Source organism: Oryza glaberrima, chromosome 7, assembly GCF_000147395.1.
Source record: "Oryza glaberrima chromosome 7, OglaRS2, whole genome shotgun sequence".
NCBI classification, from domain to species: domain Eukaryota; kingdom Viridiplantae; phylum Streptophyta; class Magnoliopsida; order Poales; family Poaceae; genus Oryza; species Oryza glaberrima.
In genome coordinates, this window is record NC_068332.1 from 1,192,339 (window position 1) to 1,207,611 (window position 15,273).

Here is a 15,273-nt window from a genome sequence, read left to right on the forward strand (position 1 = left end):
TTAAAAAAAATCTATATAAAAGTTGTTTAAAAAATTATATTAATATTTTTTAAATTCAATTAATCAATCGCTAATGACTTATCTCATTTGGTGTATTTTTTCCTCTCCCGAGACACATCCGAAGGAAGGAGACATATAGTGTAGGCGAATGGGTTGTGCATTCGGCCCAACTGGTAGTGAAAGTACATCCTAGGGCGGCTCAAGAAGCCCATGAGTTAGTGGGCTTAAATTGGGCTTCAGTAGACTGGGCCGAGCTATCACTAATTCACTATCACTCGGGCCGCACCAAAGCCCTTCGTCTCTCCACTCTCCACTCCGACCACCACGGCAACCACCGCCGTCCACCGCGCGAGCAGGCCTCCGCCGCCGCCGCCGCCGACGACGACGAACGATCCAGGCGAGGCCATGCCGGCGCAAGGTGGTCCGGGGGAATGGCGTTGCCTTCCTCGATCCGCTGCTGCTGCTGCCAGCCTGCCACTGTGGGGGCGGCCATTTGTGCGTGCTCGTGCGGCGAGAGCCCGGCGATGCGGAGAGGAGGAGGCCAGCTTCTTCCTCGCGGCGGCCACGGCGCGGCGCGTTGAGATCGAGGTACGGCTAGGTTTCATCGCATCCCGCGATCTGTTTCGTCCAGCTTAATTTGTTGCTGTTCTGTTTAGGGGATAGGTTAGTCCACTGCACAAGCAACGTGTCGCAGATAATTCGTAGTCGCCAATAATGATTTTTTCAGACCAAAAGACGACTTCAAGTCGCCGATAATATAGTTATCGAATTCCCAGATCCCTACCAGTCAACACAAGTAAGCCGGAACTGATTTCACTAGGATTTTTTTTTTTAGGAAAAGGATCGCAGTGACGGCCTGACGGGGACAATTTTTCTTCAATAACTAGCCACGCTGCAAGATTGGACAGTCAATGAGAGCTTTCTTTTAGGAAAAGGATCGCAGTGACGAGGACAGTTTTTCTTCAATAACTAGCCACGCTGCAAGATTGAACAGTCAATGAGAGCATTGTGCTCTCAACTTTCAACAGGTGTGGTATTAGACCATACATTCAACAAGACCCGCCTAACTTCCATGAGAGCCCAGCTTTGCTTTGCTCGTATTTTCTCCCCAAAGTCATCAACTTTGATGCTCACCATTCATTCAATCTAGTTATTATCTGCTGGGTACTCTCTGGTCGCACCTGCGTGGCTTCGATTTACTTGCGACTAATTCAACTCAGATTCTCTGAAGGTTGTGCTTTACATATTTCAACGATGCGATATTGCGCTTTGCTAGTTCTTATCAGAAATTCTCTCATCTATCTTTTGATTTTAATGGGCATCATGGTTGATGTTTCGATATATCTTGCTCTATGCAGATCAGGGAGGCTAATCTCGCAGCTGAAGATGGGAGAGATAGTCAGTTCTGCGGTCGTTCATGAGACAGTGAACAAAATCATATCTGGGTTGGTTGACAAGTATGAGCGAAAATCAAGTGCAGAGGAGCAGATGGAGAGGCTGGAGATGGCGCAAATCAAGTTGGAGATTGCTCTTGAGACATCCAATAAGTGGCAGATCACTAGTGGGCCGTTATTACGGTGGCAGAAGAAGCTAAAGCGTGCTGCTGAAGAGTGTGATGACACATTACGCAAGTGTAGGCAGCGTGTCGAGGAAGAAGAGGAGGTGGAACAGCAAGTAAGGAATTCATCCTTTCCTAAGCGAATTGCCCATGCCACCAAGTCAATGATATCATCCATCTTTCACGGCAATATCGACGAGCCAACTGTATCTTCTGTTCGAAGATTCGAGTGGTTTGCAGAAGGAGCTAATGACTTTCTGAGGTCTGTGGAGTTTGGAGGGACACCACATCGTTACTCATTCTTCGACCCCCTTATTGGGCACCTTCTTGCAGGTGAAACTCTAGAGTACAAATCGGTGCAGGGAAACAAGCAGCATTTGTTTTGGATACGGCCCAACAACATTTCAGAGCGAAGAGTAGAAGCTAAGTTGATATTTATTTACAATGATTGCAGTGCACCTGAGGATAACTTTTTTCTTGGTATGATGCTGCAACTTTCAGAGAGTACAAACATAGTTGGCACTACAATTAGGTGCTTGCAGTTGTTTAGCCCTTATTTCAGTTCTTCTACAACTGAAGCTGTTAGGAAAGAACTTACTCAGCTACCTACACAAGACTTCTCCTGGGTGCCACGTTCTCGTTCAGTTCATTGGGACAGCATTCACAGAGTAGCTACTGAGTGGTTCCGCCCAAACCCACTGTGTTGCAAGCATGGTCATAAGGTATGTAGTAGTGGCTACATGGACAAGATAGAATTTTGTGATGTTTCTCTAGAACCAGTCATTGAAGTGTATTTGGAGAGCCAAATCTTCCAATATAGTTGCAACAAACAGAGGGCAGATGTACAAGGAAAAATATGTTCTCCCAGAAGACCGTCATATCTGAAACTTGGAGTATTCCTTTTGCCTCATGTTTCTTCAACCGACCTTCTGCCTGCCACTGAGAGTTTTGCAGTAGAGGTGATCAATGGTGAGGAGCAGCTTTACTGTCACAAAAATGTTACACTGGAAAAGCTTAACAGGATAATGCTACCAAAAGCAATAGATAGCTTCAATCAGAATGCAGAAGTGACAGCGCATCAGTTGCTGTGGAAGTCAAAGCATGAAGCTGCATTCTTTCATGTGTGGAACACAAGAATGAATATGTCAAGCATATTGAGTACTGCTAGGAAATCAACGTTGTTGCAACAACATGATCACCTTGAACTGGAGAGCCGAGCAGATGTGATCTCTGAGTTTCTCAAGCTGTGGGTTGATCGTGCTCCTGTCATGATGCAGTTCGCAGCTGTGGACTGGATTCAGGCCCTACTTGGGGAAGCTGGAGATTCTAAAAAGTTGCTGATGAGCATGTAGCTGTTGGGAATCTGGAGGAAGTTGGTGAAACCTAGCTTCTGGTTACTAGGTTCATAAAATCTAGATTTGGTGGCTACTTAATCTCTTAACCTGGAGGAAGAATATAAGCTGTTTAGGCGAGCTGGAGATTTGCTAGTGTTGCTATAAGCTCATTCAAACAAGGCCTTGAAGGGAAATACAGTTGCCACCAAGATTATGGAATAGAGATTGATCATGGTAACAAGGGGAAATGAAAGTAATGGATAGGAAATATTCTACTCCCTCCGGCCTGCTTTGCTGCTTGTTCGCATAACCTTTGGAAGGCCCGCAACCACAGTACCTTCAATTCTTCTCAGCAAAGCACCTCCGCAACGTTGAATCTGATAAAGGAAAATCTGCAATTATGGGAGCACCGCCTCAAGCCTTGCCTTCGAGCACACATTACTGCTTGGGTGGTCAAATTTGATTAACCACCCTCTTTTCTCCACTTTTGTATTTTTGTATTATTTTTGTATTTTCTCTTCCTGCTTTACATCTTGTATTTTCTCCTGTTTTCCTTTTTTCTTCTTTCTCCTTTTTATCCTTCTTCTCCCCCTGTAATGCTCCTGTTCTCTTATTTGGCTTTACCAGATCTCATCTGGTTTGACCACCATTAATACAATGGTTACAAGGTAGAGTCTCTACCTTTTGTGTAAAAAAAAGTGGATGTGTAATCAATATTTTTTTATGTGAAATTTGCACGTATATGCTGCAACCAAGATTGAATTTTATCTGAATTTTTCATGTCTCACCCTGTGGACTTCTATTTCAGATTTCCATGGTATATCAGGTGATCAGACAGTCATTGGCTCATTTCATGAAAAATTCTTCAAATAGACAAGGTTTTACGTGGTCTAGGTTGCTTTCATTTGATCAAGATTTTAAGATACCGAAACCTTGGTTAGTCCCATCATGATCATCTACTGGTAAATGAACCGAATTAAACAACCTAACATAGAACTAGCACTCCAGTGTTGCTTCTGCCCCAACTTCTGCAGTAGGCCAAGGTTGTTTTCTTCGCTCAATGTTCCCAACCTCTGCCTCTCATGACTCATTTTCTGCGCGCACGTTTCACAAACTACTAAACGGTGTTTTTTGCAAAAATAATTCTATAGAAAAGTTGTTGTAAAAAATCATATTAATCATGTTTTCAATTTTTTCGCTAATACTAATTAACCATGCGTTAATACTTGGGCCCTCCAAAAGAACGCAGTCGAAGGCCGCTGTGCAGCCTAAGCAGCCCATGGGCCTTTACTTGGGCCTCTGTGGGCTTGTCCGAGTTTTCACTGTCACATATGGGCCGCAGCGACACCTTCGTCTCCACGCTGAGTCGCTGACCACCATGGCAACCACCACCGTGCACGCCACTGACGCCATGGCCGGACGGGGCCTCTCCGCCGCCAGACGGGGATTGCTCTGCCGCCGAAGGGTCCGCAGCGAGGCCGCGCCCACTCGTGGATCGGCGGCGCAAGGCGGTGCCGGAATGGCGTTTCCTTCCTCGATCCGATGCCGCTGTTGCTTCCACTGTGAGCCGCCACCATACACGCGTGCTTGTGCGGCGACCCGGCGATGCGGAGAGGGAAGAAGGCCGCCGCTTCCTCGCGGCGGCCACGGCGCGCTAGATCAAGGTACGGCTCGGTTTCCTCGCCTCTCGCGACCAGCTTGATTTTAGTTACTGCTGTTCTATTCAGGGGAGAGGCACTCGCACTACACAAGCAACATAACCCGAGATTCCCAGCTATAATTCGTAGTCGCCGATAATAATTTTCTCAGACCCAACAAATTAAGTCGCCGATAATATAGTTTTACAGATTCCCAGATTCCATTCAGTCAAGAGTCAAGACAAGAAGCTGGAGTTTCTAATAAGAAAAATGATTACAGTGACGAGAGGAGAATTTTCTTCAGTAGCTAGTCCGCAAGATTGGGACAGTCAGTGAGAGCAGATTTTGATTTTAAAATTGTCTGTGTGTGACAAATCAACTTGAAAGTCACCGATAATAGTTTTCTCAACAGGTGCCATATTAGACCAGCCTAACTTCCAGAAGAACCCAACTGTAATTTGCTATTTTTCCTCCCTGAAGTCTTATACTTTCGTGCAATTCATGCAATCCAGTTATCTTCTGCCGGGTACTCTCTGGTGCACCTGTGTAGCTCCATTACTTCCTACTAGTTCAACTCAGAAAGGTTGGGCTTTGCATATGCTTCAACAATGCACTTCGTTAGTACTTATCAGGAATTCACTGATCTATCTCTTGATTTTATTAGGCATCATGATCAATGTACTGATACATCTTTGCTCTGTGCTGATCAGGGAGGCAGCTCTTGCGGATTGATCACTGAAGATGGGAGAGATAGTCAGTTCTGCCATTGTTACTGAGACAGTGAACAAAATCATATCTGGCATGATTGATAATTATGAGCAAAAATTAAGTGCGGACGAGCTGATGGAGAGGCTGGAGATGGCACAAATCAAGTTGGAGCTTGCACTTGAGACATCCAGTAAGTGGCAGATCACGAGTGAGCCGTTGCTGCGTTGGCAGAAGAAGCTGAAGCGTGCTACTGAAGAGTGTGATGACACACTACGCAAGTGCAGGCAGCATGTCCAGGAAGAAGAGGAGAAGGAACAGCAAGTAAGGAATTCCTCCTTTCCTAGGCGAATTGCCTGTGCCACCAAATCACTGATATCATCCATCTTTCACGGCAATATCGACGAGCCAAGTAGATCAACTGTTCAAAGATTTGAGTGGTTTGCTAAGGGAGCTGATGACTTTCTGAAATCTCTGGAGTTTGGAGGGACACCTCGCCGTTACTTGTTCTTTGACCCTCTTATCGGGCACCTTCTTGCTGGTGAAACACTTGAGTACAAATTTGTGCAGGGAAACAAGCAGCATTTGTTTTGGATACGGCCCAATGACATTGCAGATCGAGGAGTAGAAGCTAAGTTGATCTTTGTTTACAACGATTGCAGTGCACCTGAGAATAACTTTTTCCTCGGTATGATGCTACAAATTTCAGAGAGTACAAACATAATTGGCACTATAATTAAGTGCTTGCAATGGTTTACCCCTCATTTCAAGTCTACAACTGAAACTGTTAGGAAGGAACTTGCTCAGCTCCCTACACAAGACTTCTCCTGGGTGTCACATTATCGTTCATACCATTGGGACAACATTCATGGTATAGCTACTAAGTGGTTCCGCCCAAACCCAGTATGCTGCAAACATCAAGATCAGAGCATGTGTGGGAGTGGCAGCATGGACAAGGCAGAACTGCTAGATGTTTCTCTTCAACCAATCATTGAAGTGTATTTGGAGCGTCAAATCACACAATTTAGATGCAACAGTCAGAGGGCAGCTATACAAGGAAAAAACAACAAACAGAGAGCAGCTGTACGAGGAAAAAGATGTTATCCAAGAAGGCCTTCACATCTGAAACTTGGGGTTCTTTTTTTGCCTCATAGCTCTTCAAATGACCTTCTGCCTGCAGCTGAGAGTTCTGCAGTAGAGGTGATCAATGGCGAGGAGCAGCCTTGGTATCACAGAAACATTACCCTGGAACAGCTAGACAAGGTCATGCTGCCAAAGGCAATAGGTAGCATCAATCAGAATTCTGAAGCAACAGCACACCAGCTTCTCTGGAAGTCAAAACATGAAGCTGCATTCTTTCATTTGGGGAAGACGAGAATGAATATGCCGAGCACATTGAGCACTGCTAGGGAAGCAACTGTGTCGAGACGACAGGAACTTGATCTGGAGAGCCGGGCAGATGTGATCTCTGAGTTCCTCAAGTTGTGGGTTGAGCGTGCGCCTGTCCAGATGCAGCGCTCAATTGTAGACTGGATTCAGAAAGAGAAGGAAGTGCAGTTAGCGCCAACACCATTCTAGAATTCTAGATCATGTAAGAGAGATCGATGAGGGTAACAAGGGGAATGGATAGGAAGTTCTTCATGATGAGAAATGAGCCTTGTTCAGTCTTAATTTCTAAGCCAGCAATAACTTGGTATGTACAATGGGGTTTCATGAAAGTGAAGCACAGTCTGTTCAGCTCAGCATATAAGCAAGCTGGTAATAACATGGTGTTGAAATATTACGCGAGAAATCCGTTCACTGGATGGGTAATCGTTCTTTTTATCTGAATTTTTCTTGTCTAATCTTTTGCCATCATTGAAAGTGTGATGATGATATTGATATATAGTTTATGTCTCTAGTCTCAACCTGTTGGCTGTTACTATTTCGTACTCAACCTGTTGCCCGGCATTTCAGATTTCCATGCACAGTCAATGGCATGAAAATTCTGAAAACAAGTCCAACGTTTTACTGGTCTAGCTAGTTTCTTCTATCACTGATATTTCACGGCCCTTCTAGAAGAAAAAAAAAAGAAATTCTAAACCGAGGTACGACTTGATCAAGAGTTCATTAAGATAATAAAAGACTTGATTAGTCCCTCTCCCATCATGATGATTCCCTGGAAAATGAAACAAATTATAACTAGCACTTTCCAGTAATGTTGCTTGTGCAGGAGAAGAAAGGTTGCCGTTCTTTTTCTCGTGCTCCATGCAGATCGAGGAAGGAAACGTCATGCCCAGGCGATCTCGCCGGCGCAGCTTATCGATCCCAGATTATTCTGCGGCAGCGACCACGTCGGCGGCTCCGCCATGGATGATTGGCGAGGAAACGTGCCGACGAATGGGTCGTGTATTTTCTTAAAAAAAGAAAAAACCGAACCAAGGGGTTCGGAGATTAAAACTCCGACTCCTCTAACCCTCACCTTTTTTTTTTTAGTGGAACGATGATTTATCGCTTCATTTTTCTCTCTCCCTGCAGAGAACCGAATGTAACTAATCGATTAGAGAGCAATCCTGCATGCAATCGACCAAAACCCAATTAGCGTGGTCGAAACCATCTTGCCGACTCCGGTGGCGCAATTGGAACAGCTGCACGGGAGATGCAACGACAAGCGGCTCAATTCCCAACACACTCACTATTTCTTCTTAAAAAAATATTTGAAGTAACGTCTCTCCATCCAAATCTCGTTTTTTTTTTTTTTGGAACAGCTGCACGGCAGCAAGATTGTGATCGACCCATCATCACCCAGGGCGACCTGCAGCAGAAGAAGAGTGCCTCATTTTATTTTTTTTTCGCGCAGCTCACTTCTGCATAAGAGCACCTATAATTGTTTTTTTTTTAAAAAAAGAATTCTACTAGGAGGGTCGGAGATAAATATTCCGACAGCCAAACAAATAGAGAGCAGAGCGTGGCGAGTTCGGTGATTCCATAAGAGGGGATTGTTTTTTCTTTTCTTTTCTTTTCCTGAAGACGAACGAATGCAACCAATCGATCAGGGAGCAAATTCGCATGCAATTTACCCGATGAATCTGACCGAATCCCATGAAATTGACGAACTCCGACAGGTCGGGCACGGCAAGCCATAGAAACCTCTGTCCTCTGCACGGCGAAGATTGTGATCGACGCCACTGTTCTTGATTCCTTGTGAACATCAGAAGAGAAACCTATCTATTCTTGTAGGTTTCAGCTCGCCGACAACCTGAACCTGTACATCTAGCCATCAGGAAGTAATAGGGAAAGAGATAATCAATCAATTTGCACTGCTAGATACATATAGACTGATTAAGATCAAAGAAAGGATGAGATTAGCAGCACATTCTCTTCTGCACTATATACTGAATGAAGTACTGAAAACATTGAAGCGACGACAAGAACAATGCAATCGAAAGCATTGGTTCCATTTCTGCAAACCGATGAACAGTCAACTCAAGTGGAGAGTAGAATATTTGGCTTGGAAATCGTCCACGTAGGTGTCATCAGAAATCAAAAAGTCATGCAAGACTTCCAGATTTCCAATTCAGAGACATTCAGTGGGCTAAACTACTCCAAAACCAGAGGCATGTCCCCTGATTCGCCTTCTCTGACTTCAATTCTCCTCTCCTCTTATTATATAAATCCACCCGTCTGATGTCTCCTCCTGCTTTGCTGGTGCCGACCACGCTTTCATATCTTCCTCTTTGTCCCCCCTCCTGTACTGAAAAAGAAAGGGAGAGCCCGAGAAGAAGCTCGAATCCGGCTCAAAAGTTCCATCTTTTGTTGCTAATTCAGTTCAAAATTCGATCTCCTCAGCCTGCATCGAGACTGATGGATGCTTGGTCGTCGGAGCTGGCCGGGAGGATACGGAGCTGCAGCAAGATCCTCGAGGCCATCAGATCGGCGCCGTCGCCGTCGCCGCCAAGCGATGGATCGGTGTCAGACAAAGGGCTCGACTGCGGCGGCGGCGGCGATGGTGCCATGCCGCCGCCGGCGAGCTCGGCGGCTGGTGGTGGCGGCGGCGGCTTGGGCGCAGAGACCGCCCTGTCCATCCTCGTCGACTGCTTCGGCCACTGATTATATTCCAAATTGGAGTATTTCTTTTTAGTTCATGTTTTATACTTTTGATATGTATAATCGCTGCAGCGAACGAGATGTATACATGGATCATGGATGAGATTATTCGAGATCTCTTATAGATATAGGAATTTGAGTTAATTTGATTTGATTTCGCTATTACTTTGAGATACATGTATCAGTTCTACTCCCGTGTTGGCTCTCGTTGCAAGCAAGTTGGCAACACGTTTTTTGCGTTGACATCTTTAATTTTGTTTTTTTTCCAGTCCTAGACCATGAGCAACTTTCACATCTGATTTAGCAGCCTATTTGAATCCACCAAATTTTATTCAATAACAAAGCAAACATCAACAGAAAAAAAAAAGACATCTGAAAATTTGAGATGAACCAAAGATACAGTATTTTGGCGAAATTTGGGCATCCCTCCAGATTCCAGAACATTGCCAAACTGAATAAGGCTGTGTTCGTTTGAGCCTCTTCTCAACCCCTCTCCCTCGTTTTCCACGCGCACGCTTTTCAGACTGCTAAACGGTGTTTTTTTTGAAAAAAAAAGTTTCTATATAAAATATTAGCGTAGAAATCGATCAAATTTGCATAAAATTCTCACAAATTTTGTCCTTGGAGTCCATTCCAAATGAAACATGCGAAAGCGCATGTAGTATAGTGGTTGTAGTGACTTGAATAGCATTATAAGGTTTGAGTTCAAATTCGCCGTAAAAAAAACCCTTCTCTAAAAATAAAAAAAAACAAACGAAACGAGGATTAAAATGGCATGAACAAGATTTGGGCCTAAGTTGGAAAGCCCAACTAGGCCCACTATTGCAGCCATGTAGGCCCAAGTAGGCCCAGTCCCAATACGCGGAACCCGTTGGCGGCAACTCCTACATATCCCCGAGAATTCGCGCTTCCGACCCCAAAATTTCCCCATTTCCTTCCCCTCTCTCTCTCTCTCTCTCTCTCTCTCTCTCTCTCCACTCGCTGCTTCCGCCGCCGCCGCCGCCGCAGCCCATGGCCTCCTCGTCGGAGAACGTGGAGGCGCCGCGAGACGAGCAGCGCGACCCGCCGCCGTCACCGCCGAACCCTAGCGAGGAGGCCGGGGCGGGCGAGGAGATGGAGGCGGAGGGGGAGGGGGAGGAGGAGGTGAAAACCCTAGAGCGGGCGGAGGAGCTGTTCGAGAGGGGGTCCAAGGCCATCGAGGAGGGGGACTTCGTCGACGCCGTCGACTGCCTCAGCCGCGCCCTCGAGATCAGGTGAGGGGCTTTCTCCGCTACACCCCCTCCGCTTCTACGGTTCCATTTCCCGACCTGGCTGGTTCGATGTGGGGGAATAACGTAATATTTGGTTCAGTGATGCTGTGGATTTGATTGTGTTGTTGCTGTCATGTGGAGTTTGTTATTTTGCCTTGTGTAATTGGGGAGGTGAGTCGGGTAGGGTTTATGAGGTTCTACAGCAAGCTGTTTGTTATTTTGTCTTGTGTAATTGGGGAGGTGAGTCGGGTAGGGTTTATGAGGTTCTACAGCAAGCTGGAGGCCATGATTGGCGATTGGGTTTCTCTTGTTTAGCAACGTGGCGCAATGGATTGGGCTATCATGTTGAGGAATCAGTCAATTCTCCTCTTAGCCTCGTGTTAATTGATAGCACTAGCTAGGAGTTTGTTTTATCTCTTGTTATTGTGTGTGAATTGCGACTACCATAGCAGCAAAGTGCGATTACTCAATTCTTGATATCTCAGAAATATGTATGTATGCTGCTCCACTACTGACTAGTTGGAAATATTTCACTGAGGTCAAGTTATATTAGTTTGTGGTTGTGCTTGGTAAATAGACAGAGCAGCTACCAATCTCGAACTACTGATCCATCTCAGTTTACATTATGACTCAATGAACTTGTACTATAACTTCAGTGCTTGCGCCCTAACAAATTTATGCCTTTTGTTGTCATCAGGGTTGCACATCATGGAGAACTTGCTCCGGAATGTGTTAGCACATATTTTAAGTATGGATGTGCCTTGCTATACAAAGCTCAGGATGAGGCTGATCCTTTGGGTAATGTTCCCAAGAGTTCATCTAATAAGGAGTCCATGAAGAGTACTACTAACAAGGATGATAGTGGAAGCTCAAAGACCCCCGGCAGCAATACTGAGGATGCTCCATCCACGGATAAAGCTGATGCTGAAGAAGGTATACCATTATTGTACCATGTACCTATGTAGTTGTTATTGTACACTTATGGCCTTTTGTCTTACCCTGTTCTTATATACTATGCATAAAAACAATATCATTAATATGTTCTTGTTATAAAGTAATGGTATTTTTTGGAAAGTGTTCAGACTTATTTCCTCCATTAGTCAAATTATCATTATCATTCCATAGGAGGCCATTTGGTCACAGTGGATATATTGGTTGGTCTGAAAGGGCAATTATATTTTGTGCTATTGATAATGCGTGATTCCAGAGGCAGAAAAAATGTTTTGCGGTTTGTAAAAAACCATTATATGGCCAGGCCATATTTTGAATACACCTAGGTTTATTTATCTGTATTCCTTTCTTACTTGTGCACTTGGAATAGAAATGGCAGCTTAAACAGATTAAGCACTTCACAGGATGCTTTTGCAAATTTACGAGTTTCCTTTATTTGAGTAATTATAGTAGCGTGTAATAATGTAAATAGTTCTTCTTACTTTGCTCAAGATTAAATAATTGGTCTTGCGTTTCTATAAGAAACCTTACTAGTTTAATTTTAATTGAACAAACTTATTGGTCACTATTTGGTTGGGTGGGATCATTTGTGCATCTATATGCATCTAACTGCTCCCTGTAGCAGGTTGCTATTGTACTATAATAAATGATGGCCACACTCCATGTGCTTTTCTTCCTGGTTTCTGTGGTAAGTACTGATATAGTTGTTGGTTAGGGCAAAACTCAAATGGAAAAGGTCAAGAGGAGGAAAACGGTGACAGTGACAAGGATGATGATGAGATGGTGGGAGATGAAGATGATTCTGATTTGGATCAGGCCTGGAAAATGTTGGATATTGCAAGGGCTATAGTTGAGAAGAGCCCAGATGACACTTTGGAGAAAGCAAAAATCTTTTCTGCTCTAGCTGAAGTCTCCATGGAAAGAGGTCTGTCTCCACTATCTTAGTTACTCTCTAGTTTTGATGGTAAATGGTTTTGGTGCTAATGCCCCATATTTCATTTTCAGAGGACATTGATAACTCACTCGGTGACTACTTTAAAGCTTTAGCCATATTGGAGAAATTGTTTGAGCCTGATCATCGTCGAATTATTGATCTGTATCCTTCTTGTTTGGTAAACATAATACTACCAAATTATCTGCCTGCAACCTGCATCCTTCTGCCATATAGCAAGTATAAAACAGCATTTGCAACCCAATGCTGTAGTGCCTGCAACCTGCATCCTTCTCGACTTAAGAGTTAGGCAGCTGAAGGTGTGTTTTAAATATTGTTATACATGTATATTTTCAATGGGAGTTCCACCCAAATCTGCATGGTTACCTTCATTTTCTTACATGTACGTGTTTGTCTAAATGTGGACATGAACTGTGGTATCCAGTTCATAGGAAAGGTGACACTAGTATCTTTTATTTTCAGTTTTTATTCCTTTGCTTGCCTTAATTCAGTCCTAGAAACTTCCGCATATGTTTGGTCTATGAGTTGGTGTCGAAGATTTCAGATGCAATTCCATATTGCGCTAAGGCTGTTTCATTATGCAAGTCACGCATACAAAGCCTAAAAAATGACAAAGATGCTTTGTTGGCTGGTAAAGATGATAACGCATCAGCTGCTGATGGAGGCTCAGAAAAGTCCGCTCCTGAGGGTGAGATAGAGCAGCTCAGTGGCATTTTGAGTGAACTTGAGAAGAAGGTAAAATAAACTTGATTTTGTCTATATGAATACTCCTTTGACATTGCCATCTTATTTTCTTCTTTCATATATGAATGCTAAATACGTTCATTTGTGAAAATAAGCTTTATTATTTTCTTCATACAAATACGCCTTTCACATTGCCAACTTCATTTTGTTCTTGAATATGTATGAATTGTTTGAATTCAGCTGGAAGACTTGGAACAAGCAATGTCTACCCCAAGCTCTGTTATGGATGAGATTATGAAGAGGATTGCCTCAAAGGCAGGTGGTGAACAGAATGCTACTGACACCATGCCAGCGGCTGCTTCTTTCAATTCTTCTTCACAGATGGCTGGATCAAGCAACGGCTTTGATTCGTCAACTCTGTCTACGGCAGCTACAACCGGAAGTACTGGAAGCACTGTAACCGATCTTGGGGTTGTTGGTAGAGGTATCAAACGTGCTAATATCAAGCCAATCTCTGCTGAACCTCCTCCCAAGAGAGCTGCAGCTGATTCGCTCTCAGTAAAAGGTGATAGCAGCAACAACAACTCAGATGTTCATACCCCAGCACAAGAGGGCGATGATTCTGTATCAAAGTAATGCATTTTACCCTAGGTAGTAACTTAACGGAATCTATTCGGTGCCACAATCCTGTCTTGCTTAATATGTACTGCTGCATGTCCATTTTCTCAGAAGAACTGCCAATAGGGATTGCATGAACCTTTTACCTTTTCAGAGCTCAAACCGTGTCTTAAATTGATGGTTGACTTGATTGTTGAGTGAGTTCATGGTGGACTACCATCCAACTCAATTGGATCTGATCATAGTATTTCCCCGTTTGAAATCTGCCAGTGATACCGTATCAGCGTTGCTAAACTTGCAAGGCCTATTACGATTCGATCGCTGTCAATGTTGTTTATATTCGCTGTATTGACGATCTTTGTACACAAACAGATCAGAGGATTGCCGGCGTGAACTCATCTTATCTGATGGTATTTATGGGTATATACCACAAAAATACAGCTGAAATTCTCTTCTCTGAGATCCTGGAATTATTGGAACTCAAATATCCAATTTGCGTGCAAATCTCCTCTCAACAAATATTCAAACATTCACCAAACAATTCCCTGTGGAAAATATGAAGGAACACTGCAATTGGGTCACACTCCAACCCATCTCCTTCTTCCCTCTACTTCCCTCACCGGCCCACTACCTCCGTCACTTCTCCCCAGCCCAATCCTTTCTCCCCTTCCTTCCCCCTCCGCTTGGGCCTCAACCTCAACAGCCCAGCCCTTTCCCCTCTCTCTCACTCGGCCCAGCCAAGGGCCGCCTGCCTGGAAGAGCTAGCAAATCTCTCTCTTCTCTTCTCTATCTCTATCTCTATCTCTACTATTATAAAAAGGGAAAAGTACGGTCCCTCAACTTGTCATCGAGTTACGAAATCGTCCCCAAACCGCAAAACTGGGTATATGACATCCCTCAACTTATGAAACCGTTCACTTTAGGTCCTTCGGCAGTTTTGATCCCGGTTTTGTCTGACGTGGCGGCTGAGTCAGCGTGGGACCCACGTGGGCTCCACATGTCAGGCTGCCACGTCACACCCCCTCTCTCTCTTTCCCCTCTCCTCTCCCTTCCTCTTCCTCCTCCTCTCTCTCTCAATTTTCTCCTCAACGGAAAGCCAGCCGGCAGGTGGGAAGAGGGTCGTCGGGGCAAGGTGGGAGAGGAGGTCCGGTGGCGGGCGATGAGGCGGCGGAGGCAGGGCCGGGCGACGTGGCGGTGGGTGACGACGGGCGCCGCTGCGGGGGGCGATAGAGGCGGCGGTGGCAGGGCCGGGTGACGCGGCGGTAGGCGTCTACGGGCGCCGCGGCCGGGGGCGACAGAGGCGGCAGAGGCGGAGCCAGCCGACGCGGCAGTGGGCGTCGACGGGCGCCGCTGCGGGGGGCGACGAGGCGGGGCCGGCCGACGCAATGGTAGGCGTCGACTGGCGCCGCGGCAGGGGGCAACAGAGGCGGCGGAGGCAGAGCCGGGCGACGCGGCGGTAGGCGTCGACGGGCGTCGCTGCGGGGGGCGACGAGTCGGC

The 15,273-nt window shown here is 45.3% G+C and overlaps 3 protein-coding genes across 6 annotated transcripts; all 3 read left to right on the top strand.

The window, feature by feature from the left end:
- Positions 1–319: 319 nt before the first annotated feature.
- On the top strand, positions 320–3,640 carry LOC127778356 (uncharacterized). Of its 3 annotated transcripts, none has more exons than XM_052304939.1 (3): positions 453–588; positions 836–1,231; positions 1,359–3,640. In XM_052304939.1, exon 3 carries the CDS (start codon positions 1,387–1,389, stop codon positions 2,908–2,910), a length of 1,524 nt encoding a protein of 507 aa, XP_052160899.1. In that variant the 5' UTR covers positions 453–588; positions 836–1,231; positions 1,359–1,386; the 3' UTR covers positions 2,911–3,640. The 3 variants fall into 3 exon arrangements, with proteins under 3 accessions (XP_052160901.1, XP_052160899.1, XP_052160900.1); XM_052304940.1 differs by having other exon boundaries at positions 836–1,028; XM_052304941.1 differs by lacking the exon at positions 836–1,231 and having other exon boundaries at positions 320–588.
- A 627-nt stretch (positions 3,641–4,267) lies between these two features.
- Positions 4,268–7,667, top strand: LOC127778581 (uncharacterized). Of its 2 annotated transcripts, none has more exons than XM_052305199.1 (2): positions 4,268–4,556; positions 5,240–7,666. In XM_052305199.1, the coding sequence occupies exon 2, from the start codon at positions 5,271–5,273 to the stop codon at positions 6,810–6,812; it is 1,542 nt and encodes a 513-aa protein (XP_052161159.1). In that variant the 5' UTR covers positions 4,268–4,556; positions 5,240–5,270; the 3' UTR covers positions 6,813–7,666. The 2 variants fall into 2 exon arrangements, with proteins under 2 accessions (XP_052161159.1, XP_052161160.1); XM_052305200.1 differs by lacking the exon at positions 4,268–4,556 and adding an exon at positions 4,579–5,112 and having other exon boundaries at positions 5,240–7,667.
- A 2,585-nt stretch (positions 7,668–10,252) lies between these two features.
- Positions 10,253–14,017, top strand: LOC127780793 (uncharacterized). Its single transcript, XM_052307763.1, has 6 exons — positions 10,253–10,573; positions 11,268–11,503; positions 12,237–12,446; positions 12,527–12,617; positions 12,971–13,208; positions 13,398–14,017. The coding sequence occupies exons 1-6, from the start codon at positions 10,332–10,334 to the stop codon at positions 13,791–13,793; spliced, it is 1,413 nt and encodes a 470-aa protein (XP_052163723.1). The 5' UTR covers positions 10,253–10,331; the 3' UTR covers positions 13,794–14,017.
- The last annotated feature ends 1,256 nt before the right edge of the window (positions 14,018–15,273 follow it).